The 27838-nt window shown below is 37.7% G+C and overlaps 3 protein-coding genes across 4 annotated transcripts; 2 read left to right on the top strand and 1 right to left on the bottom strand.

Moving 5' to 3' along the window:
* The first annotated feature begins 326 nt into the window (after positions 1-326).
* LOC147857444 (mitogen-activated protein kinase kinase kinase 18-like) lies at positions 327-2273 on the top strand. The gene has a single exon (XM_087328843.1). The coding sequence runs from the start codon at positions 333-335 to the stop codon at positions 1782-1784; it is 1452 nt and encodes a 483-aa protein (XP_087184969.1). The 5' UTR covers positions 327-332; the 3' UTR covers positions 1785-2273.
* An 11553-nt stretch (positions 2274-13826) lies between these two features.
* On the bottom strand, positions 13827-14444 carry LOC147857443 (signal peptidase complex subunit 1-like). Its single transcript, XM_087328095.1, has one exon. The coding sequence runs from the start codon at positions 14319-14321 to the stop codon at positions 14022-14024; it is 300 nt and encodes a 99-aa protein (XP_087184221.1). The 5' UTR covers positions 14322-14444; the 3' UTR covers positions 13827-14021.
* Positions 14445-16941: 2497 nt separating this feature from the next.
* Positions 16942-24121, top strand: LOC147857442 (transcription factor E2FB-like). Of its 2 annotated transcripts, none has more exons than XM_087328652.1 (14): positions 16942-17404; positions 20455-20653; positions 20740-20799; positions 20875-20960; positions 21040-21128; positions 21787-21838; positions 21918-21970; positions 22039-22089; positions 22257-22305; positions 22398-22463; positions 22572-22648; positions 22934-23153; positions 23241-23307; positions 23528-24121. In XM_087328652.1, the coding sequence occupies exons 1-14, from the start codon at positions 17054-17056 to the stop codon at positions 23644-23646; spliced, it is 1539 nt and encodes a 512-aa protein (XP_087184778.1). In that variant the 5' UTR covers positions 16942-17053; the 3' UTR covers positions 23647-24121. The 2 variants fall into 2 exon arrangements, with proteins under 2 accessions (XP_087184778.1, XP_087184779.1); XM_087328653.1 differs by having other exon boundaries at positions 16950-17404; positions 20455-20656.
* Positions 24122-27838: the final 3717 nt, after the last annotated feature.

Here is a 27838-nt window from a genome sequence, read left to right as displayed (position 1 = left end):
CATTATACATTATACATACATACATACATACATACATATATACATACCATACATACGAACATAAAACGCGGGACTGCCTTCAAAATCCATTCTCTCTTCTTCTTCTTCTCCTTCTTCTGCTTCTTCTGCAGACCAATTCTTCGTCGTCTTTCTCCTTCATTCCTTCTCTTTCTGAGAGAAATCTCTGTGTCTCTGAGAAATCTCTATGTTCCTCCATGCCCTAATTGATCTCCTCCTCCTTCTTCTTCTCCTTCCTTCATCTTCTGTGTGAAATCCTGACATTGCTCGGAGCTCCCCCCCCCCCCCCCCCCCCTCCCCCTCTTCAAGACACCATGGAAGCTTCCCCTCTAAAGAAGACCCTCTCGTCTTCTCCTCCCATGAAGATCCGACGATGGATTCGCCTCTTCCCTCTCGGACATGGCTCCTTTGGCCGTGTCTCCCTCGCCATCAATCTGGAAGATGGCCGATTCTTCGCTGTCAAATCCATCAATAATCCGGCAGGAACACCATCTCCATCTCCATCTCGGTCATCACATTCTTCTTCTTCTTCTTCTTCGCCAGAGCTTCTTGCCATAGAATCAGAGATCTCCATCCTGCAAAGCCTCAGCTCTCCTCGCATCGTCTCCTGCCTTGGAAGCGATTTCTCATCGAATCTCTTCATAGAATACATGGAAGGAGGGAGTGTTGCAGAATTGGTCAAGAAATCAGGTGGACGTTTAGAAGAAGGTCGAGTACGAAACTTTACCAGGGGCATTGTCGAAGGTCTAGCGTACCTCCATAGCCAGAAAATCGTGCACTGTGACATCAAAGGACAGAACATTCTAATCGGATCAGGGTCTTCTGTAAAGATTGCAGATTTTGGTTCAGCCAAGAAGCAATTGGAACACCATAACCCTCACCATCATCAAGAACAACAACAAGAAGGGGAAGCTTGCTCAACAGTTCTCGCAGATGCTTTAATCGAAGGGAAGCTTGGATATAAATCTCCTTCAATAACAATGAGGGGGACTCCACTGTGGATGGCTCCTGAAGTTCTGCAAGGTGTGGAACAAAGCTTTCCTTCTGACATCTGGTCGTTAGGTTGCACTGTGGTGGAGATGTTGCAAGGAAGCTCACCGTGGATGCTCTCGTGTCATGGTAGCTCCCAGAAGAATTCCTTATCTTCTTTCGAATCTCTCCTCTTCAAGATCGCTTGTTCCCAGGAGAATCCTCCTCTCCCTGATTCTCTCTCAGACGAATGCAGAGATTTCTTGTCTAAATGTCTGCACCGAGACCCTAACCAGAGATGGACAGCATCTCAGCTTCTTGAGCACCCTTTTCTTAATAGGAATAATGATGGATCCCCTCTACATGATGAATCTTTCTGTAGTGAATTACAGGTCCCTCAACCTTCTCCCAGAAGCACTCTTGGCTTTCTTGATCTGAGCGATGATGAATCAGACCATGAACAAGAAGACTATTCGATGGTAGAATATTGTTCTAGTTTTGAACGATCTTCCCTTAGAGCTCATCACAATACTTCATCGAAGCCTGTACGTGATATAATTTCTTCCCCCCCTTCGTCTCCTCCTCTTGTTGAGATTCCTAGGGTTTGTAATTGGATAACTGTCAGAAGTTCTGCAGAACAACTTCATCAGAGAAAGCAGCAACAAGAAAACGGCAGTGGATCATATCCGGTCAAGGCGCCAGATTTCATGAGAGATTCTTCTCGTCAATTGCTTGTAAAGAAAGGTTGTGAGGTAAACCTAGGTTGCTTAGACTTCCTGCGTCAAAGAAGAGTGTGAAAGAACATTAATGCCTCAGTGACGGTAGAAGAAACAAATGTCAGAGTTTCTGACAGATTTCATGGAAGCTTAAGCTTCGGTGAAGAAGATGGAGGGAAGAGAGGAACAGGTCCAATCTGTATTTTATACCTAAACAACTATACAAGAATCACAGAGAAATTAACAACATAAACTGCCTTCTGCGCTTGTCAGGATCTGAACTGATTTTTTTCAATGGTGAGAATGTTTTCTTGGTGGAGGGATTGAAGTAGACAGGATTCAATCCAGTTCCATTGCCAAGAATCTGAACTTATATCTTCCATGACCAAAATGTGTCTTTGATGGAGGGAAGGAAGCATACAAACTTCCATCCAACTCAATGCGATGATTGATAGCTAACCCCAATTTTTTTTCCTCACGAGATAAACAAATAACACCCCCATAACATTTGTATATGTTGTAATGCTCATGTATTTTCTTATGTTTGCAAATGGATTGAACTTATGATGACATGGTTGCTCCTTTCCTTTTCTTTGCTCTGTCATATAAATCAATTCTTCTTCTTCTGCTGCTTCTTCTGCTTCTGCTTCAAATGAGAATGTCATACAACAGTCACCAAAAAGATTTGTTGGTGATGATTCTCCTCTCACTTTGTGAATGATTTGGTGGTGATGATCCACCTCACACTTTGTGAAGGATTGAAAGGTTGTGTTGTCTGTTTTTATAAGAAATTGAATCAATTTCCTATTGAGAAGCAAAACAATGGGGTGCATATCAAATCATTATCAGATTTTGGGGATCTCTATCTGTCTGAGATTTTGAGTCAATTGGGAGGGCCCAAGTTCGATCCTCCCCTGACGGGGTGGGGGGGGGCGGGTTACGCCATAGATATGTCCCGGAGTCTCCCGCGGGACGCGAGTAGTACACGAATCATCGAAGAAAACCCTACACTCTACATACATATTGCTCTCCTTTGTCAAGTACTATTACTATCTCTTGTGTCTCGCCATTATCGCCTTTACGGTGTCTAATGAGGAGGGATCATGAGATTTGTGATCCGTAGTAGAAGCTCAGGGGATATGACACATCTCCTAGGGACATTTCCCCTCCCACGATCGCACATCATGTAAAGTCGGAAAACTGAGTATAGGTGATGAGATGAGAGCGTTTTACGAAGGTAATTTTCGTGCGCTAGCAATGGAAAACTCATTATGTAGCAAACAAGCTAACGAGGAGGACCAAGAGATTCGCAATTCTGTGGTAGTAGTGGAGGAGACATTATACATCCTCTGCCCCCAACAATCACGTATCATGTAAAGTCGGAAAATGAGTATAGGTGACGAGATGAGAGTGTTTATGAAGGTAAATTCCGTGTGCTAGCGATGAGAAAACTCTTTATGTAGTAAACAAGCCATAATGTTGATTAACATTTCGATTGATGGATGCATCCCTCGTGGTTCCGTGGAGGAGTTCATTGAAATATGGCTCCCGATCATCTTACTTGTTTTGTTACTTGTACGAGATAACATCAACAAAAAAGACATTGGTTATGTTCAATATTTTAACCTTGGAGCCCCCCATTAGGATGTATGAGGTGGTCAGATATTGAAAGACTTTTTTGAAGATCCGATTGCAACGTTATAGCATTTTATATACACATAACTTTATGTTCTCGGATCTTATTGATTGACGCCATCTTGGCCATCAACTTACAAGTTTCTTTCTTACACGAACTTGCTTAGATTCTCACATAATCCAACACACTAAGAGACTTCAACTTCGCTCTCCAACATGGTACAATAATGTCTCCTCGTTAATTATTACATGGGAAATAATAACTAGGATTTCTCTCTATATATTTATCTGGTTAGATCGATTTCAACATGAAGGTTTGAACCCCATGGCATGAGTATAGACACACTACTTCCTTTTCATCGTAACAAAAGCAAGGAGAAACTCAATCCGTCATGACCTTGAGCATAGCCATGAAATGTGTCAAACATCTTACGGTACAAGAGTCCAAAGTTAGCCCTCTTCTTGGTGTCATTCTACTTAGCTTAGAAAATGATGGCCCTTTCTTTGCCATCACATCTTAAAAGGACCGATCTTCCTTTGCTAAGGTGGGTCATTTAGATTGCATAACCAAAAAATATCCTTTGGGCATAGAAATTCTTTTAGAAAGAAAGGTGTAGCCAATCTCGGCTTTACTATGCAACTATTGAGTGAATGTTCCCTTATTTTTATTTTTCATTACCAAATGTGGCCCACATTTAGAATTGACCTCAATGAACATCAGGTGCCTATCAATGTTTGGGCTTGCTAATATGTCACTTCCATTTCCAATATAGAAGGGTTAAAGTTGTGACCGTAAGGAAAACCAAATACATGAAATGTAAATATATTGATCATCTAAGTCTTGCTATATGTGATGGAGGCATGTGGAAGAAGGATACCAAGGCACACTTAATGATGTCCCCCAACATGGAATGAGACCCATCGAAACTAAACAATCTGATCAATGTCCACATGTATGAGCCAAATCAAAGGTTGTGGAGGCACATAGTCCAACTAGTCCAAACTTGAGACGTTATAAACAAAACACGATAAATAAAAGCGAAATCTTCTCTTCAGATGGCGGACAACACCTACATATTAGTTAAGATATGGAATGTGACAATGACGAGTAATTTGTAAAGTTCGAGGTACGATAGGTTGTACATCCAAAAAATCATCATTTAACTCACTAGATAGGTTTAACAATTGTTGGATGTGTGTCACTTGTTTGCTTTTCTATGCATGAGAAATTCCATAATGATGGGTACAAAGTTGATATTAGGGAGATAAATATCCCATGTCAAAACACCATGAACTTTGGGTGACATATCATATAAACACGTTAACTAGTTATGCCATAACTCAATGAAAATTATCTTGAAGAAAAGAAGAGATAATCGAACGGGGTTGTGTCGCCATTATATGCTAGAAATCATCCAACATTTGATGTGTGCATTCAAAGGAAACTTAAAAATGGTCTAATGATGCATATTATTGCAATTATCCATCCTTTCTCATGGTATGGGGCATGTTCACATGAACATTTTGTAGCAAACTTGGAGGTGTCAATTACCTTTCCATTTGGAATTATGTAATGTAATGCATAAATGACATGTAAATTTGATGTAATCAATGGCGGCTATCACATGCATTTCTAACAAGACATCAATCACAAACTCAAGTTTCAATATTCTCTTTCACTTATTACTTTTCCACTTGGTGGAGGGTTGATGAAATGATATAGCTAATGTCCTATGGGAGACTAGAAATAAGACCTCTCAAGAGTTGATGTTATTCTTGGTGCAAAGGTGTAGCCACATATGGCCCATGTATTTTCTTAACGTCTCTCTTAAGGTTTAGTAGAGAGTATATATATGTGTCTAACATGTGACATTTGTTTGACTTAATTTGTGCACAATTGATTGGTTTCAGCAATTATGAATGGTGTGGCACATTCTTAGTTTGTCCTAACTAGCTGACTCAACTACATCCTCAATTTCAAGACTATGACTAGAATTGTAGAGGAGCATCCGTTACGGTAAATAGGGTATTGGGTTGCCAAGATGAAGTTGGGAGCATCTTGTAATTTCCTAGTAGTTGTCCTAACATGTCTGTAATAGTAAGACAAATTGTTATTGTTGGCATCCTCATTAAATTTGGTTGAGCAAACGATCAATGGGTAGCTCAAGAAGTGTTGTCACATTCCATCTCTTAAATGGTTTACATTTGCTTGTAACAGTACCACAATTTGTTATTCTTGGAATCCTCACTTCATTTGCTAGTGAGTACATCTATAAGATAATTGATATCCATTGTGGCCATATCATCGATGGGAGCTCAAGTGATCTAACCTCTTCTTCTTGAGAAAGTCGAGCGACTTCCCAATTCTTCCCTACAACCTCAAAGACTACTTGAGTCGAACCAACACTCTAGTGCCACTCTTTGGTGTTATGATCTATAGGACCATTGACATAAACAATCAGCAATGGTTCAGTTCAGTTCAAGACTATCAAACTCAAACCGTTTAAAAAAATTAAAACTTAAACCGAACCGGACCACAAAACCATTCAAACCGAACCATTACAAAAAATTCAAGCTCAAACCAAACCGTTTTAGAGACTTTCAAACCGTTAAAACAACGGTTTCGCGGTTTGATTTTGGTTTTCAAGTTAGGTCAAAATTCAAATTTTCACATTTTAATTTTAAAGATTTTCAAATTTTTATTTTTTTAACCGTATGAACCACGGTTTCAATTTGTTTAAACCAAAAACCATTAAATAGATAAAGGCTCACACCAAACCATTTACAAAAACTTGAACCTGGACCAATCGAACCAAACTGTTTAAACCATTAAGCCATGGTTTTGCGGTTCAATTCGGTTCAAACTAAACCATTGTCGATTGTTAATTGACATGAGCATATATACAAAACGCCATAGTCATCATAGGGATTTGAAGCATGACTTCATCTTTAATTACTAATATATATCGTACTATACATAATTTTATTGTATCATTTTCATACATAGTGTAGGCCCTACCTCACACAAGCTTATGTATGACCATGAAATGGCATGCTTGCATGAATGCAAAGTGGATATCATACATGGCTAAGTGGTGGCACTGGCAAGCATGCTTGTGTCCAACCATGCCATATAAGCATGTGCTATAGTCATTGATGAATGATTCCAGTTCCACGCTAGTCTTCAACGTATCTTGTAATTTTTGTCCCTCTTGTTCATTATATAAACTCGTTTTCTTAGTATTTCTCTTTTCCAGTTCAATCTAGTTTTTGGCTTTGACTCGTTTTCTTAGTATTTCTCTTTTCCAGTTCAATCTAGTTTTTGGCTTTGACTCGTTTTCTTAGTATTTCTCTTTTCCAGTTCAATCTAGTTTTTGGCTTTGACTCATGACAACTTGAATTGGAATCCCTTTTTTCTTTCAAGACTTTTTCCAAGCTTTATCGATACAATGGAGTTCGCCCAAAAGCAAGGGTACATGTGCATTCTCTTCTAACATGATTCTCCATCAACAAAATTTGTGGCATTAGAGCACAAAATCTAGAGATTCCTTAAGCATTTACAACAACTAAGTGGTTTCTAACTTGAAGCTACTATGTTATCTATGGGGCACTGAGATTCAAGTTTCAAAATCCCCCACAAGAAACCAAAGATTTGATGGTGCTTGATCTCAATTTTAAGGATTTGTAAACCAAGTGCCTTAGTGCACCTTGTCATGAAAATGCATCCCAATATATATATCCAACAAATACATCTGGAGTTGAGTTGGGAGGACCACTACTAACAAGTACACCCACTAGAGGATTTGTAAACCAAGTGCACCTTGTTATGAAATAGCATCCCAATATATATATCCAACAAATACATCTGGAGTTGAGTTGGGAGGACCACTACTAACAAGTACACCCACTAGAGGATTTGTAAACCAAGTGCACCTTGTTATGAAATAGCATCCCAATATATATATCCAACAAATACATCTGGAGTTAAGTTGGGAGGACCACTACTAACAAGTACACCACTAGCACGGTTTGCACCATTATTAGAAGAGAACTCTTCCTTGTTAGAAAGTTTTGATGGTTTCATCACTTGGAATCCCAAGCAAGCTTTAGGGATACATATATTATAAGAACAACAATCAACAAGATTTGAAGATTGAGACAAAGAGATCACCCAATCTCGGATTATGCCTCGGGGGTCATCGAGGGCCATTTACTAAAATGGAAAATTAGCAACAACGAGCAAATCGGCTAACTATAATTTTGGGGCATATGACACAAGGTGATAAATTGTCTTCGTTGATATTGTCAAATTAATCAAGTGTTGGTGGTAAACTTTCTCTTGATTCTCCAATTATATCTAGAAATCCTAGTAGCCCTAGTAGCCTTACACCATCCAATAGGTTTGAAGTCCTTAACCCGCTACATGAAATGTTAAATAAGTAAGTCTAACCAAAATTAAGAGTCATTTTCTTGGATAACCTAGAAGTTAAGAGTTGGTACATAGCAATGGTTCTATCTTCTCAAATCGAGTAAGTAGGGTTTTTGCAACACAAGTTGTACTTAGTACTACTTGGTGTCATGAGTACTTGCCTCTCCTCTCTTAGATTCAAGAGCCAACACTTGTTTCATGGCTAAGAATTCCTTAATCCAAAAATCTTACTTCGAACCAAGTATCAAGAGTTTACAAATCTCTTCGATAAGGAGAAGGTTGGTAAATTCTAAGAACATCGACCTTATGATTGTCCTATCAATCTTCAATAAGGAAAAACCACTCCACATGGACCAATTTATAATCCATCATTATCATAGCTCAATGTTTTTGATAATAAATAGAAGAAATTTGGGCATTCACATTCTCTTGGTGGTGGATCAACCTTCTTTAAGAAATGCCTTGTCACAAACCAAAAACAACATGCAATCACATCTAGTCGCTTTCCATTCACAATAAATTCAAGGCGTGAAATCAACTGCAAGATTTATGACAAGGAGCTCTTGGTCATCAAAATTTATTTTGAACATTGGCCAACACTGTTTGGAAGGTTCTCCCCATTAGATCATTGTCTACAATGGTCACAAGAACCTTACACACTTCAAGAATGCTCAAGTCTTGAGTCAACAATAAGCTCATTTGGCGTAGTTTCTTACACATTTCGATTTTATGATTGTGTGCCATCCAAGAATAGAATAAGGAAATGCAAATGCTCTATTATGAAATTTCTATAAGGCATCTTTTCTAGGAAAGACCAATTTCGACTATTAAAAGCAAGTCCTCTTGGGTGTTGAATGTTTGCACTTGAGGTCAGTTAGCATCTTAGAGATAACCACAAATTCAATTATTACTAATTCCGTTCATAATGATCTTGTAGCACATAAATTCGCACAAAATATCCTAAATAATATTGTTCCAAGTTGTGCTTCTAGTTTGAGGTCAAAGAGTTCTCGTAAAGATTATAATAAGTTAATTAGTTGGCAATGATTTACTTTTTTGAAAATATATATAAAATGTACTCTATGATGGTCGTCATCACTCCAAGTCTCACAACACTACCATGGCATGCCAATAGCTAGACATTTTGGAGTTATATTGACTTTAGGTCCAACCTCTAGAAGATATTAGTGGTCGTAACTTCCTAACTTCTTTGAGGACTACATTGGTAGTTGTAATGAATGTTGCCTCTCAAAAGAGTCCTTGACACTAAACTTATATTTTACTACAAGCATTCTTAGTTCCCAACAATCATGGAAGTTCATCTTTAGATTTCATCACCAATCTCCCATCTTCCAAAGACCATAGATTGGTTCGCTAAGATGACACGTTTCTTCCATGCATGAAGAATATTAAATCTGATTGGCCAACCCCATACATCATCACATTACTTTGGGGGAGACAATTACCGATCTTCATGGAGAGCACATGCCAATTGATTCCATGAGTCTCTTATGCCATGGTGAGTATGAGGCATAATCTTGGATCTTTGATAAGTTCAGCTCCCTAATAAGTATTTGATTACTTAATTTATAGAAAGCGGTACTACTAAGCATCCATCATCATGTAGAGATTCTTCTAATTAATTTAGCTCTCGCAAGAGATTTAATTAAGCATTCTTCACGATGTAGAGACTAATCAAATGTCATGTTGCAAACACTTCAATTATGTAGAGATTTTGACTTGTTTAGCTTTGAAACTAGATCACTTGCTTATTAGCAAAAGTTGAGAAAGTAAATGATATCTTATCTTGATCTAGTTGTATGACTATTTGATATTTCATGAGGTAGAAGCAGAGTACATATCTATGACACCTTTTGTCCAAACATGTTAAAAAGATGATTCTATGCTGACTCCACATGACACTGAGCGTTCTTGCTAATATGCTTTGCATTATCCACCCTAGCATATTTTACATTCATTTCTACTCTACTCTTTGTTGATGTTGGTTTTGCAATATTACAAAGACTTATCAAAATGCTAAATAAAAGCCTCACTCAACCTTACACCACACCATGATTTAATCTAAACCCTTAAGGTTAGTAAATGTTTCCACTTGACCATGTTTTATCTCATGTGTGTGATGATGACTCCACAACCACACCTATGGTTGTGCATTGCCATACAAGGTAGAGAACAAATGAACTCATATCAAAGGTTGCATGTCTTTATCACTGAAATTCGGTTATTGGATGCAGAATGAGATCATTGACACTTGGAAGACATGGCAATGGTGTACTTATTATGGTAAACTTAATAAAACCCTAATCAACACAATGGCTTGATGGTCTTGTCAACTTCAACCAGGTAGATTCCTAAAGTGTTGCTGGATTTATTACATACTCTAGCACTATATGAACATGAGCCTACATGCTGGTGGGGAAGGAAATAACTTATTTATTTTTGAGTTCCAAATGAAATAGCAGAATCTATGTATGTTTAACATGTTATTCATAAAATACTACATGCAGGAGGTAGATCTCTGCTCCAAAAACCATTGCTCCCATGGATATTCATTTAGTTTCTACAACTCTCAAGAGACGTCAGTGCAAAAAAAGACAACATGAAAATTATAACCTGAACAAGCAATCAAGTGTGTACCAAAGCTTTATCTTCTATAATCAAGAACATATTAAATTCCTAAAGTGATTACCAATTCAAGTGTGTACCAAAGCTTATCCATCTTATATACATTAACGAAGCATTAGTCATACTAAAGACCATCTGTGTTCAATTTTACAAGATCAAAGTTGATTAGCTCATAGTTATGTATTAAAATTGTTGTATCATAATCGACGTATGTTAAGTATATCACTTATATGGCAGTGGTGCAGGCACATATCTCTCACCTATACAAAAGTCACCTCACTTGATTGGTGTACATTGGTATGTTGGTGCATATTGATATATCACATTTTTCTTTGCCAACATTTCTTCAAACCTTCTTACTTCCTTTACAAAATCTCAAATTTGTGATGCAGAAACAGGCACATCGCCTGTTTACAGCAGCACACGGATTCTTTTCGAGCTACCTCACGTGTATTGTTCTTCGTACAAAAAGCACATTGTGCATGTTCTACCCTAAGAGCTCAACAATTGTGGATGGTGTTCGAGATTTGAGGCATTATTGAAAAAAGCACATCTACTCATTAGGTTCAAGGACAACTTGATTTGCTCCTAGTTTGTAAGCACCAACCCTGATGTTCCATTCTGACTTCAAGATGATTGGATGATTTTCCACTCATAGGCATGATGGGGTCTAACACTCTAAATCATACTCCATACTTGACTCTGAACCCTTGTCACAAAAAAATTAACTCTGAGTTTAATCTTGAGCCGTCTCTTATTCCTATTTGCTACAAAGCTGGTCATAGCACCTTCCCTTTGCCCCTGCTTTGTAAGCACCAAACCTGACGGTCCACAACCTCAGACTTTAAGATCATTGGATGGTTTTCCACTCATCAGCATGATGGAGTCTTAGACTCCAATCCCCACACTTGACTCTGGACCCTAGTCACAACAAAAGTAACTCTGAGTTTACCCTTGAGCCCTCTCTAATTTCTATTTGCTATAGAGTTGGTCAAGGGTCCTTTCACGTGCTCTGATGCTCTGAACTTGATATCCTGAACCCTTTCACAACACAAAGTGTTCCAAGATTGCTCCCGAGCCCTTTCACATTTCTATGCGCTCCGCTCTTAATAGTTCCCCGGATCTTTTCAGAGGAAATCTACCCTCTTTGCATGGTGCTCTAGTCTTAATAGTCTCCTCCAATTCAATCCCCTATTTAGAATCTCCCCAATTTCACTAGTCCGGCCATATTCAATTTTTAGACCCAGAGTTCCATTCTTTTTAAGTGATCTGAGAGTGTTCACATTTTCCAAGAGATTCCATTGCATCTTCCAGTCTGCTGGCTGGTACATTCTCTATTACCTCTACATAATTCAACATTTGGGATTCATCGGATTCCCGAGTTCCTCCAACACTACCATGTTCATCTCTCTCGTCATTTTATAATAACCCATATGTTAATTTACAAATAAGATCTACATGCATAATCAATTGCGCTAATGATCTAATTTTCGTTAGGCAATGAAATACTATAGGACTAGTAAGGCAATGGAAGGTTGCAGGACTGGCAAGGATGATGCAAAAGATATCCTTATTCCTTCTCACTTTAAGCATGAAAAAAACTACAGTCATCGCTACTTTGAGAGAGTCTGGAAGATTTCATCTCAATGCATTGTTTATTTTCTTACTTGTCTTCTTCTTCTTCAATGCATACATCACAACAAGGAACTCGGGAAGAACCTTAAAATAGTAACGAATACCATTTTCTGGCCCAGAGTAATACCCTTAGTCATGCAAAAGTTCAATCTCTGCAGACAAACACAAAATGCTTCTTAATAAAGAGATGGCAAGAACCAACAAAGTCAAAGTTATGTCAACAAGTCAGGGTCTTTATTCAGGCCAATTTCATCTCTGTGTAGGAAAGAGAAAGATCGGATCTGGGCAAGAAATGGAAGACTAACTTCATTGAATAAGAGATAAATGAGAATCTTGTGTAGGACAGTCTCTATCTGAAGTGGAAAGTAAATACGGTAGCAATGAACGAATTTGTCTATTTCCTTCTTTTATTGGAAAATAAAAAATGAACGAACAAAGATGACAAGGACGACAAAAAGCAGAGATGAACATGAAAATGAAAATGAGCATAAAATGGAAAGGTAGGAACATCTTTGATGAGATAGAAAGAGTTTCTGCTTCTTCTTCATGGGATGTCACAATCGGGTTACAACCCCTAACAGGATCATTAAAGTGTTCTCGGCAATCCAAACTGGCCAATACTCAGAGAGGGGCTCATCAATTCCTGTGTTCAATCCACAGCCAAGGTTCAACAAGACAGGCCCCAAGGGGACCTAGAGAGGGATACTCTTGTTTGCATTTATGCACTAGAACAATAAGATCCCTAAAGCAGGATACCCTCCTTATACTTATGCACTCCATTCCACACAAATTCTCGACGCATAACTTTTCTATTGATTTGGTTGTTTGCTCTTCAAGCTCTCTAAAATTGAAATTTGCGTAATTTGCTCATTTTTCATCGTCAACTTGAAAAACTGTCGCACCAATTTTGAGAAAATCGAAAATGAAAACGTGTATCAAATTTCATGTTAAGGGATTTTAACTTCTTGGCAAAACTGAATTTTTTTTTTTTAATTTTGGGGGGAAGGGGTGGTTTAAAATCAATTGTTTCTCCTGAGATAAAAAATAGTTTTATAAATCGATGGTTTAGCCCTATACTCTGGAGTCTGTTACGCTAACAAATACATAGAACAATGCAAGAAGTTTAGCATCAAAGACGTTACAGAAGTTTTGAATGCCAGTCAATCACAGTAAATAATTTGAGTGAGTGAGTCAATGTCCATTTTAGAGACCATAGCTCTGAATCAGAAAACGAGACATCATGATTAAACCATGAGTTCGAGTTCAGATTGGCGGAAGATATGATCAACATGATTAGACAGAACATGCTCTAGTATTCCTATCATATGGCTTAAAATTTTGCCCTATTAAATGCTAAACAAATATAATGGACAGACATGGGGAAAGACGCTGTTTTTAAAAACCCTGTTAGGTTAAGCCAAGCATGCAGCATATGCTTGCGTACAGAATGCTATACCTAATGACTGTAACAGCTTAACCAAAGGATTATCATCATGATTAAACCGAGAGTTCAGTATATATAGCAGGAAATGGTTATAAGCCAAACAAGCTCAATAGTTATGGTTTGAGGTTTAGGATAAAATCTAGGGTCTCTTACATCTTGGACAACGGGGGAAATTCTCCACCTTGAGCACCAAATGATTGTGATATGATTAGAAACCGAGAGTTTAGATGGGATAATCTGTTAATTTGAATAAACTAAAAAGAAGGAAGGAAATCCGGCATCTCTCAGCAGGGAGATGATCACCGTGATTAATTTTAGATCTGATGCACATAGATGAATCGAAACGGAAGTGATTAATCTTGACTATGAAAAATAGTCTACGGTCTCTTACATCAGAAAAGAAAGGGCAAAATATGATCATTTTCTGCCTATTTCTTCACAGCTCTGAGTCTATTACATCCTGAAACGAGCAGAAAGACACGATCGGAGGGTGCCATGTATAGAAAAAGCAAAGCAAAAAAAAAGGACCTTATTTTTTCGAAGGTTTAGATGTCTTCTTGGAATTAATAGTCTGTGTCTTTCCATCTGATGCTGAGGAGGAGGACGGAGGTAGAGCGAGCTTGGGATCTAGCCATTCCAGAGGGTTCTTGTTGAAGAAGCCCCAGTCAGGGACGACGAGGAGCAAGACGACGAGAGTAAGGACTCCATAGACAATGAGCATGATCTGGAAAGAAGACATGAAGTAGCCGACCAGGAAAGCGATGGCTGCAGCAGCTAATACACCCCACTGCATTATCTCCTCTGCGAGCTTCTGACCTTGCCAATCCATCTCTCTCTCTCTCTTTCTCTCTCTCTCTCTCTCTGCAGATGAATGGATGGATGGATGGATCTCTGTGTACAGACAACGAAATTAGGGTTTCCCACAGGAAACTCAGAGATCTGTCTGTGAGAGCGTTCTATTGTTTTGTTTGGTTATCTTTCTGGTTTTAGGGTTCGGCGGGATTTTGGTAATTGCCGAAAATACCCTCCGAGGGTTCTCCTAAGAACACATTCATAATTTTCCAATATTCTCCGAAATACCCTCCTCCTCTCTTCCTTCTTCCTTCTTCCTTCTTCTTCTTCTTCCTTATTTCTCTTCTTTCTTCTTCTTTGTCTTGTGTCTCGGTATCGGAGACATCAAACCTTACCAAACCCATCCCATCCGAGAGAGCAAGCCCGAGCCTGAGCCTGAGAACATGAGATTGATAGTGTTTAGGGTCTAGAGAGCTTGAGATTGATAGGATTTAGGGTTTAGAGAGCTTGAGATTGATAGGGTTTAGGGTTTAGGGTTTACACCCAACATGTTGGTGGCAAGGCGTAGTTTGCAAGAAACATCGGAAAAAGGTGCAATCGGAAGCTGAAATGTTATGCTTTCATTTTGGCGATGCAGATAGGCCCCTGCGTAGTTGATGATGATGGTTTAGGGCTCAGGGTCATGAATAAGAGAGACCGACTATTTTGCACACTTGGTTTATAGAGGTAACGTGGACAAGCTCGGGAGCTCATGAAGTGAGCCCAACATCAATAAGTGTGTGCTTACCTTGAGAACTAGAATATAGACTAGGTTCTTTGTACTGTGCTCTAGGAATAGACAACGGTTCGGTTTTCAGTTTAACCGGTTTGGCCTTGTCCAAACCAATCAATTAAGCCTTAACTGGTTTGGGAAATTTCAAACTTGAACCAAACCGGCTCCCAAATCAATTTAGCCTTAACCGGTTTGGGACTTGGTATAGCCCAAAACAATTCGGTTCACTCTGAGCTCAAACCGGCTAAGGAAGCTCAACCTTGAATGAACCGAATTGCTAAACCGTTAAAAAATGTTTTAATGGCTTGGTTCAAGCTTGAGTTGAGCCATTGCCAACGCCTACCGTCGTCCACAACGAGCCAATGTGTCTAATGAAGCCAAATCAACACGTTGTCTTGTATGTGATGACTCCTTCCTAAGAAAGAGGGGCTACTCCATTGCTTGTTAAAACAAAACAAAAAACGGTCCTGCGCTTTTATGTGGAACAGAAATTCTCTAAATGGATGTATGCTCCTCCACCACACACACACACACCCCACAAGTTCCCACTTGGAATCCTAAAACCTCAAAACCCTAAAAATCCCTCATCATGGGGGCAGTAGTGGGAGAGAAGTTTCCCTCTAAATCCTAATACCTCAGAAACCCTAAAGCCCCCAAAACCCTAGAACCCCATAGCACGAGGGTAATAGTAGGAAGAAGTTTCCCTCCTAAATCCTAATACCTCAAAACCCTAGAACCCTTAGCATGGGGGTAGTAGTAGGAAGAAGTTCCCCCCCTAAATCCTAATACCTCAAAACCCTAGAACCCTTAGCATGGGGGTAGTAGTAGGAAGAAGTTTCCCCCTAAATCCTAAAACCCCAAAACCCTAAAGCCCCCAAAACCCCTAAAACCCTCACCATGAGGGAAGCTGAAGATGGTTTTGGAGAGAGAGAGAGAGAGAGAGAGAGAGAGGCATGTTGTGGGAATATCCAAAACCCAGGGGTATTTTTGGGAAATTCTCTAAAATCATTCTACTTATTTATTTGTGTGCTATTTTTCTCCCTAGAACCTTACAAAACCCTAAAACCCTCAGAATGGGGGGAAGCAGTAGGAAGATATGGTTTTGGAGAGAGAGAGAGAGAGAGAGAGAGAGAGAGAGAGAGAGAGAGAGAGAGAGAGAGAGAGAGAGGCATGTTGTGGGAATATCCAAAACCCAGGGGTATTTTTGGGAAATTCTCTAAAATCATTCTACTTATTTATTTGTGTGCTATTTTTCTCCCTAGAACCTTACAAAACCCTAAAACCCTCAGAATGGGGGGAAGCAGTAGGAAGATATGGTTTTGGAGAGAGAGAGAGAGAGAGAGAGAGAGAGAGAGAGAGAGAGAGGGGCATGTTGTGGGAATATCCAAAACCCAGGGGTATTTTTGGGAATTCCTCTAAAAAAAAACAATCCTTTTTTTTACTTATTTATTTATTTTCTATTATTTTTCTTTTGTTCGCGCGCAACAGGAGGCAAACTTTCTTCATTCAAAAAAACACAGAAAACACACACAAAAGCAAAATAAATAAGTAAATAAAATAAATAATTAACTGAATTAATTAAATAATTAACTTAATTATTTCTGTTGCTCTGTTGCTTCTGCTTCTCTGCTTCTCTCTGTGTGTGTTGATGATTCTGTCTGCGTGCCTGCCATAGCCGGAGCTCCACCAGAATTAGGGTTTCCCTCTGCAACAACCCTAAATAACTCAAAATCAGGGTCTCCCTCCTGCTCTGATTAACATTCCTCATCTTCATCTTCATCTTCACCTCCATCTTCATCTTCATCTTCATCTTCATCTTCATCTTCATCTTCATCTTCATCTTCATTCTCTGTCTTTGATTTCTTCTTCTTCTTCTTCTTCTTCCTCCTCCTCCTCCTCATCTTCTTCTTCATCATCATACTCATCTTCTTCTTCACCTCCACCTTCTCCGCAGATCTGGATTATGCGATTCTCCCCCCTCATCCTTCCTTCAAGCGATGGTGGAGATCGCCATAGCAGACACCTCCTCCTCCTCCCCCCCTCCTCCTTCTCTGCGACCTCTCAACAGCAAGCATATGCCTGCAAAAAGAGGTATATCCACACCTCTCAACCAACACACGACTGTACAAAACTTCTCTTCATCCTCGTCATTGTCTTCTTCTTCTTCTTCTTTGTCGAGCTCACTCAGTATTCCTTTCACTTCTTCGAGGCCTGCGTTTGCTCTTGCCGGAGATTATCATCGTTTCGTGGAGCCTGGAGCACCATCGGAGGCTATCAGAAGAAAGAATGGAAACTTCCACAGCGATGAATCTGATCCCATCGCTTCTCTGTCTCAATCTCAATTCCAAGTAAGCTCGATCTTCCTTCTAAATATGTTCTGAACATCGTCTCCCTTCTTTTTGTGTCTATAATCTCGCCCTCTTCACTGTCTTGTCCAAATTAAGAATCAAGCTTTTTGATGACTTCAGATTAGTATAACCTAATCTGAAATTTACAAATTCTCTCTCTCTACTGTTCTCGAAATGTTATTTATCTGACTTGAATCCAGCGTTGTACGAGTTAAATCCTGTTTTAAGCAATGTTTAGCATGTATTTGAGAATCTGGTTCTGCACTTTCTTTCCCAGTTAAAACTAAATATTGTTTACTCTGAGTCAAATTTTGTTTGTATTCTTCTGTTGGCTCTCTCATGTTTCTTACCTATCGTGGGGCATTTTTTCCAAGACTGTCGATGTTCAGCATGCTTTCTCAGGAGGATTGCCTTCCCTCTTTCTTATTTTCTGAGTTAAAACTTGCTGTATTTCTCTGGCCCTTGGCTTGTCTCTCACCTTCTGTGTGGTTTTCCATCGTTTTTTTTTATCCCTGTGATGATGTTAAACATTTTTATGAGAAGCTCAGGGTTTATAGTGCATGTGAGTCAAATGTTGTTTCCTCTGCCTAATTCTTGTCTCTGATCTATTCGGGAGATGTTTGCTTTCTTTTTCACGAGTGCTATGTGTCCAGGCACGTTGTCTTGTTTTTCTGAGTTAAATGCTGTTTTGAGTTATTATTGGATTCTCTTGTGGCACAGTAGAAGGGTGTGAAAACATTGGCTTGCTGTTGTATATTGCAACAAATTTTGTCATTTACATTATAAACTTATGATAACGTCAACCTCAAGAGCATAGGATTGATTGCAAATCTTGTAATGAGATGCCTTTCTTGTAGCATGGAGGGATTTGGGTGTGAATCATAGCAATTGATATATGTTCTGTAACCTCTTTAACGAGATAAAGGGGAGCTAGAACTTTTCCACGCTGTTTTGAGGTTTGAGGGTCTGATAATGGACAGCCTTCAACATTAATCAGGCGTGAAATTTGTAAATCTGTTCACAAAGTCAAGATGATGATCTTGTATGTGTGCAAGAAGTATGTGCATGAAGAATTACTTGGGCAATAATATAGTTTTGTTTATACAACACTGAGCTCAATTGGTCAATAATACAGGCAATGGGTTTAAGCAACATGGCTTGTAGACAAGCATGTGGTGTTTTGTCTGAAATTTTGTGTAATACCCCATGGTTATCCAATGGCAATGCCAATTTTTTTTATTTGCAACATTTGACGAAGCTTCTCATTCTTTCTTGCTAGGGCCTGAAGTGGTTTCCTGCAAACTAAATTGCAGAAAACATTTCCAACCTAGAAATGGCACCATGGGTATTCAATGCTAATGTTTATGGAATTTGATTGATTGCTGGGTGGAAGAAACTCTCCCCTGTCGCAAAGGTCTGAACTGGTTTCCTTTTTATTCACAACAGAATAACAACCAGACTCCAGGGGCTCTGCACCCTAAGTGACACAAAACGTTTGCAACCTAGAAATGACTGTATGTGTATTCAATGTTAATGTCTAGAGGATTTGATTTATTGCCTTGTGGAAGAAGCTGTCCCCTCACTCAAGTGTCTGAACTGGTTCCATTTTTATTCACAATTTAATAACAACCAGATTCCAGGGGCTCTGCAACCTAAATGGCACAAAATGTTTGCAACCTAGAAATGGGTGTCTCAGAAAAATTGGATATGGCTGTCCAAATAGGAAATATAGGAGTAGGATGAGGTTATAATTATGTGTGTGTGTATAACAGTGTATCTTTGCTTCAAAGTATATCTGGGTTTTTTTGGAAGATAATGAAATGGATTTTTTACAGTAGTTGTAGCAAATTGCAAATATTTTTCAAGCAAGATAACAAGTATAATTTCTGCAGCATTTGTTTTATGGTATCTGCTCTGGTATTGATTTTATTTTTAGATTATGGGTTACAGGTACATTCAGAAACATTTCCATGTTGTGCTAATATGTTTAATTAGTAGGCGCATTCTTCATAAATGTATGATGCAACAAAATTTTGTTTGTGCCAGCAAAATCTGAAATTGATGTGGTGGGTTATGCTGGCTATAATAGTTTCGAAATAATATTATTGCATATATGAAAGTATAATTTGTCAGTTTCCAGCATTGATCAAGATATCCAGATTAATTGTAACATAAAAACTAATGTTATGAGATGTAGCATTGAACTTTAACCTTTTACATTGAGGCAAACTTTTACCATTACATCTGAAAATATGCGAATATAGAGAAATAAGAGTCAACGGCATAAAGAAGACTCCTGCATTGTGACTTAAGATTTAGGGTTCATAGAAATAATTAAATTTCAAAAACCAGCAACAATGCTTTAGGAGTTGTATATGTCTATATCATTATGTAGACGTTAGCACATAGATTACTCTCAAACTAAGGTAGCAAAGTTGGTTATACTAAACAATAAAAACTAACTCAAAGTTGTGTTCTATCCCCCTATAGACCTGTCAAACTAAGATAGCAGTAGTGTCTTTTATATCATGCTGTTTCTGTGAACGTTTCCCGATTGTATTTACCATTTATGGATGAGTAGGATGGAAGGCTACTCATGTAAGCTTTATTTTACAAAGCTAACACATCACATTGCACGCAGGTTAACGTTTATAACATCAAGCATTACTTGTCTTGAATGTCATGCTGAACGAATAGTAACTAAAACGTTAAGTAGTTGAGGATGTGATTGATGAAAACTTTATGGTCATATTTTTGTGAATTGACATGTAATTTGCTGACAAACTTATTTAGAGTTCTACTTTGAAAAGCTTAAAATCTGATCAAATATTTGTAGTGAATATGGATGTATTTTCTTTAAATTTTCACTGTGACTGAATACACCTCGTAAACGTGTAGGTGATCTCAACAATCAATAATGGATCTATAAGAGATACATCTCTTGTAGGCCATGGATTGTTGGCTCAAATTGATGAGCGAGATTGCAAATGTCCACGTATCTAGAAATATTTTTCTTCCAGCCATATCTTAAACAACGTGACATGTAACAGGTAATGAGTACATCAGACATGAGTAAGGGTTATGCGACGGAGATGAACAAATTTCAAGCTGACAAAGCCCCACCATATGCTGAAGCTCATGGAAGTCCTTCTACAACTCCCAGTTCAGAAAAGCCTGCTAGAAAAGTTAGCCGTGCTAGATCTTCTAGACATGCAAATTTGGGATCTCAAACACCTTCATCAAATACCGGTGGTATTATCTGACATTTTATAGTACGTGCATCCTCTACCTTGATGTGTAAAAGATTGATTGTGATTTTATCATTCTGGATGTAGGATCACCCTCTACGAAGGTTCAGACTCCTATTAGCTCTTGTCGCTATGACAGCTCTCTTGGTATATTACCTTCTGTGTTAGTACCTTCCAGTTTGCAATATTTGTGCATTTCTAATACATGCAGGAAAATTTTAGGTTTGCTTACAAAGAAATTTATCAAATTGCTGAAGGAAGCAGAAGATGGAGTCCTTGATTTAAACATAGCAGCAGATACATTAAATGTATATTTCTGATCTTATTTTGACGTTTTTGTGTTTGCATCACTCAATCTGGGTTATGATAGTTGTCTGGATGGCACAGGTACAAAAGCGCAGAATTTATGATATTACAAATGTCCTTGAAGGTATAGGTTTGATTGAAAAGAAGCTGAAAAACAGGATACGCTGGAAGTAAGCACTCATTTAGACTAACTGAGCAGATCTTTTAAATATTCCTTTCTGACTCCCAATCTAGTGGTTCTGCTCAGCTGTAGGACAGTGTGCTTAGTTGTGATAAACTTCTGATCTAATATCTCTTTGCTTCATGTTTGCCTAATTTATCCTTCATTATTTTTCGAAAATGTGTTTTTATTGATTGCCGAAGCAATGTGGTGTGATCAGGCCCTTGGTCATGAACAAAAATAAAGAAAATGTGAAAGCAGAAGTAATCCTTCTGTTATAATATTGACCATTTTTGTGAAGTGTTAATTCTACTTTCACATTTTTTTTATAGTCCATTATTGTTTTGACCTGTGGATGGTATTGCAACATTCAGTTCATAGTTTGATTTAGGAACTCTAGTCATAAAGCACTGATCCCTTGTAGGTTGTATTTGGGCTTTATTCTTGCTTATGTGAGCAATCATGTAATTTTCTCTTCAGTCTTCCACCATGGAGGTGAACACTTTTTTGGCCTCATTACTTGTGAGCTGAAAATTCTCTCCTCAGTGTTCTGATGTATATAATTTACCACGCATGAATAAATAGTTTTCCACTTGACTTATATTTTTTGATGCTTTTATGGAACTCGTCAGAAATTGAGATATCATTCCTTGATTTTTTGAGTACAGGGGTCATGTTGAAGAAAACTCATCAGAAACAAATGAATCAATCTTCCTTCAGGTCTGGTTATATCCTTCAATTCAGGGCTCAATGATTGAAGTCAACGTATCAAATTCTCATCCATAATGGTAATTCACAGGCAAAGTTGGAAAATTTACACATTGAAGAGAGAAGGCTGGATGATTGCATAAGGTCTGATCTCTTCCTTCTCCTGTTTTCTTAGTATGTGAACATTGTGTCTCAACTCAGACATTGTGTAGGGAAGCACGGGAGCGACTGCGAAGAATCAGTGAGGATGATAGCAATAAACAGTATCCTTTGGATCACTACTCTGGTTTAATTCTATTCTACATTTTGTGGGATTTTGTGACAAGTGTGCAATTTGGGGATGACATTGCCTCTTATGTTTTTCGTTGAGCATTTATCAGTAACATAGTTTTGGCCTCGGTGTTTCAACTTAAATCTAGCATCTCTTCAGATGGCTTTATGTTACTGAGGATGATATAAAGAATTTGCCATGCTTTCAGGTAGAGGGATGGAGGCGTGATTAGTGCTTTGAAAGCTGTTCAGATACATATTGCATATTAAAATAATACCCCTTTTTCCTGCTCTATTCCAGAATGAAACACTGATAGCAGTAAAAGCTCCTCATGGGACCACATTGGAAGTCCCTGATCCTGATGAGGTTGCATAATTTTTTAGTGCTGCTATAATTATGTTTTTTAATTAGGTGGATTATAGATTTTCATGATTAGATTGTAAATGAAATATGAATTCTTTTTGTGCACTGCAGGCACTTGAGTACCCACAAAGACGCTACCAAGTACTCTTGCAAAGTGCCACCGGACCAATTGATGTTTATCTTGTGAGGTATATGTGAAAGGTTTTCATAAATCTTACTTAATATATAAACAGTTAAAGATTATTAAGTCTACAAGATATTCAAGAAAAATTCAGATTCTCTTTTGTTTTATTTATTAACCAAGGTTCATATATATACTAGAGAAATAGTGGGCACCATAATTTGTGAGTGATGATGTGGATATTATCTATTAGTCTTAACCATAATTCATTAGGCTATATCACTTATTATCTCCTCAACAATATGTTTTCTTTAAGATTGAAACATTCTTTCTGTTCACTGCTCCTGGCCAGCCGGTTTGAAGAGAAGTTTGAGGAAGTGAACGATGTAGAACTGCCTCAAGTGACGAGTCATCCTAGCATTGGACCTTCCGATAATGCAATGGCTGTGGTTCCAGAATCTACCCAAAACAATTTTCAAGCTGAGAACCTTGCTGGTCATCCGTTGTGTTCAGACTTTTCCATTCCTCAAGATTCTACTGGTATCATGAGAATAGTACCATCGGATGTTAATGTAAGTTATTTTGCATACGTAATCATCATCCTGAAACTATATTGATGAAGTTTGACATCCCTCTTTGTGGAATTGTTTGACTTGCAGACTGAGGCAGACTACTGGTTGCTCTCTGATGAGGGTGTTGGTATAACTGACATGTGGAGGAGTGATCGTATCCTTAGAAATGGAGCAACTAAGATTTGAATGTGTGAAGTTTTTCAATGGATAAGTAGGGTAAAACACCAAAATACACCCAACTCATTCATTATTTACCAGAAATCACCTAAGTGTTAAAAATTTGCAATTGTGTTCGGAAATGTTTCTACAATTTTTGAGAACTTATTAATATATGTCTATCTTCGAATTGCGAGACCTTAACATATAGCATAAAGCTCCAAACTTCATGTGGGATGAAGACGTGAAGCTTATGAATGCTGCTGAATTCGATCTTGATGATGGGCTACAACCGCAGTCTCCTCCTAGTTCAGTCGCAATTGCGTCTGGGAGCTAATAGTTTCTTGCAACAGGAAAAAGTGAGAAAGAATGGGTTTTCTTTGATCTGCAGCCTAATATAATATTGTTTTGTAACATGGAAAGATGGACCAGAATGTGGTCTCAACAGATTCATGTTTCAAAACTGTATAGTAATGAAGCGACACCAACAATAGGGAGATATCCCTGAGTTATGGTCACAATTGTGACTAATAAGCTGAATGAACAGATGCTTTTGGAAAGGTCTGTAGGCTTTTGCAAAATAAAAGGAAGACAGTATGAACATGGATGGAATCTTCCATGTAAGGGGTTGAATCAGTGTCTTATAATTCAAGCCACTGCAATGAAAAGTTAGATAGTATCCACACCTCTATTGCCAATGCAGAAGATCTATGATTGTGAATTTAGCTTATTGTTGAATGAATCAATGTCACATTCCTTTTTATGCAAGGATAATTCCCATTCGTTTTCTTCTAATTTTATCTGGTTATCAGTATGTGTCCTAAAATCTGGTTGCAATCATATGAAGGCTTAATTTTTTATACTCTTTCTCCACATTTTGAAAAGAAGACAACATTATTTGAAGGAATGGAAGTGAGACAGGGTTGTTAAGAGCGCATGATTAAAGTTGATTATTGTATGGAACATGATTGAAGATCATCGCCAGGGAGGCTAATCAGAATCTTGGGTCATGATTAGGGAGCCGAATTTGAATTTAAGGCTTCATTGAAGAGGCTATTTAGAGTAATGGGTTCTGATTAACATAGGATTATCAGGTGGGGCATGTTTGATGTAGGCAAATTAGAATGAAGGTGATGATTAAGGGTATAATTAGAAACTGAGGCATGATTAAACCAGACGCTAATCAATGTTCTTGATTTGAGTGGGTTAATTCGAATTTAGGTCATGTTAAAGATGGCAGTTAAAATGTGAGATGTGCTTAAGGTAATTGGAATGTATATCATGATTGGAAGGGTAATTTGAGGTGGGATATGATTCCGTTGGGTGAGTTAGAAGTGGGTCATGATTGTGGTATGCACATTAGAATGTGGACATAGATTAAGCTGAGTTAGAATGTGAGACGTGCTTAAGGTAATTAGAATGTATATTATGATCGGAAGGGTAATTTGAGGTGGGACTTGATTCCATAGATTAGAAGTGGGTCATGGAGCATATTAGAATGTGAACATAGATTAAGCTGCTAATTAGATGGAAGTAAATCAGAATGTGATATTGGTTAATGTATTCATCAGAACATGGGTAATGTTTAAGTGAAGTCAATTAGAACATGGGCCATGATTAAGAACAGGCCAATTCGAAGTTGGCACATATTTAGCAAGGTTAATTATGGCTTCAATAGATGCAGGTTGTTGCCGTCTTCTTATAATCACATAAGGTTACTTTGATTGTAGCATCTGCGTTCATTATTAAGTAAAGAAGTAAGAACAGAAAAATAAAAAACAAATCCTGTATAAATAACTGATGTACTAAACTAATTTTTCTTTAGCTATTGGATTAATGATGATATAAAAAAATGACAGTAATGAGAGTAGTGCTTGAGAATGCTAAGTGTGATGAGAATTAAAGCTAAATATTATTTTTACTAGTATAATTATTCTCATGTCCGCTTATTGGTTTTAACATTAGTTCTAATTAGATGAAGTGGGCTATTTAGTGAAAAGTTCCATCTTAAATAAATGAATAAACAATAGTGTATTGAAACATTAGTGCTGATATGTGTTTACAGTCAATCTAGTACGATCAGCACTGTTTTGATACAAATTTTGTGCCAATTACAAAAAAAAATCAAGTGACACGATCCGTGTTAATCAAGAGATTCTGCGCGAATGAAATCAGTGGTAATTAAAATATTCCAGCTCATGACTTGGAGCATATTTTAAGCTGCTTGTTTAATTGATGTAAAAGTTCATCTCTAAGTATATTGATTTGTGAGCATGTTCCAAATTGCATGTAGAGGGTTGAAAATCTTTCTTGCTATTGTTGTGAAACATAACAATTAAAGACTTTATGAACACAAAGTAGAGATAGCAAGTACATAAAGGATTCAAACATTTTCTACAACAAAACAATATGGTGTGGAGGACATGCTTAGACTTGTGCCACGAGATAAGAATTTGGCTTTCGTACCCACGTTGCATGCTGAACATTGGGTTCTTTCGATCAAAATCATGAATCATGGTCCTAATGGGTTGAATGCAAACAAAAAGTGGAGAGTGGGATTTAGTATTCATGGATACATTACACAATAAGGAATTTGATGCGATTATGTATAACCAATGTTTGAAGTAGCACAAAAGAGCAAAAGATCATATTGGAGAACCAACATCAAGAGATCTATATACTATCACAACCCAATGGTATAAGCTGTGGCTATTATTTGATGCGTTGGATTATAATGCTCTATTGAGGAGTTATTATAGGGCTTGGAATCAACACCTCTTGTATTGGTATGTGTCTTGTATTTCATAATTCATTATTTAGAGACCGCCTTTTAAATGGCGTCTAATTTCAATTCACAATGACGTGGAGTTCTTACGTGTTGGTATGGCTCGATGGGCATGCCATGTTTTAGGGGTACCATTATTCAATGTTTTTGCAATATTTGGTTTTTGAAAATGCAAACGATGCAAATAATTGTAAACGAAAACAATGTGAATAATTATTTCCGCCATGTAGATTTTAGAGATAAATTTTTTTGATAATGTGAATTCCAATGACTCAAACTTGTCATAATTCTGATGCCGAAATGCTATTGTAAAAAATTATGTTGTAACTTTTCGTACATATATGCAAACTTCTATTTTAAATTGCAAGATTCAGTTTTGTATAATCATTTTCTATAAGAGGTATAGATTGTAATATTTAGAGATGAAAAAATTATGTTGTAAATTATTGTATATGCACACTTTTGTTGTAATATTTCAAAGATAAAAATATCGTGTTGTAAGTCTGTTGCAATGACATGTATGTGCAAACTTTTGTTGCTTTCATCATTTCAAGATTCAAAGATATCACATATAGAGATTTCCACGATCACATATATAATGGAAATTTCAGAGATTATCCATTTGTTCTTGTTTAGTGATTGGCAAAATACACCCACAACTTTTGCAACATTGAAGTCCCTTGAAATCATAGTCAAGCCATTACAAAGCAAACATTGAACCTTGTTAGTCCCACATAGTAGCTAGTTAAGTCTTCCCCTCAAAGCTATGTATTACTATCTTTCCACAACGTTAGTAGTGTCAACGTGTCCATACGCAAATAAATAACCAAACTTTGGCCATAGACTTCTCCACTCACAATGCATTCCACACCATCCTCCTCCTATATACTCGCAAACTCCTTCGTTTTGTATTCTTGAACGACCTCCTCGCACATAACATTGAAATCAGATTCACTATAATAATGTATTGGTTGGCACATACATTTATATACTCACAAACTCTTTCGTTTTGTATTCTTGAATGATCTCCTCTCACATAACATTGAAATCACATTCACTATAATAATGTATTGGTTGTATAACTTGTTTCTTTCAACTATATTGACTTAGGATAGCAAGTTATCAACCCAAGCTTTCATAACGTGAAACCAACACAATAAAAGAAAGCTCGATGTTTCTTTCTTTTCACTAGCCACATAAACCCAACTTTGTGGGTCGTGACTTGTGACTAATAACATTAATTATTGCATTATATTTCATTCAAGATTTGTCTATTACAATAGCATTTGGTCTCACACTCAACATCCTTGCAAAGATCATTTTTCAAGCAAGTTTCAATGCAAGTTGCTCAAGATTTGACCCCAATCTAAGCAACAACGCATATACCAAAGTGGGATGATAATACCCATATTATTTCATGCAACTACTGCATATAATAGCAATCCGAATTGATGGTCTTGAAGGCGGAGTTGATTCCCCAACCATTATTACAAAACAAATGCTTACGCATCTCCAACATCCATTGGTATTGAGTTATCACGATAAACAATTGTCGAGTTGGAGATCCATTTGGATCATGTATGTATGGTTGAACATGAACCACTTTCCCTTGAGATTTCAATGCATTCACATCTTATGTCATTGAAGCACAATAATATTATAATAGTGCATTTCTAATATTTAGCTTGCTGGTTTTATTATGCACCTCCTTAGAATCTATGATACACAACTTCTAATGGAGTAT

The sequence above is a fragment of the Azolla caroliniana genome, unplaced genomic scaffold (assembly GCF_043228905.1).
Source record: "Azolla caroliniana isolate FFs.n. ecotype wild unplaced genomic scaffold, voAzoCaro1.0.p SCAF_12, whole genome shotgun sequence".
In the NCBI taxonomy this organism is placed as follows: Eukaryota; Viridiplantae; Streptophyta; class Polypodiopsida; order Salviniales; family Salviniaceae; genus Azolla; species Azolla caroliniana.
The sequence above is the reverse complement of the archived record's forward strand: the minus strand, read 5'-3'. Positions and strand labels throughout refer to the sequence as shown.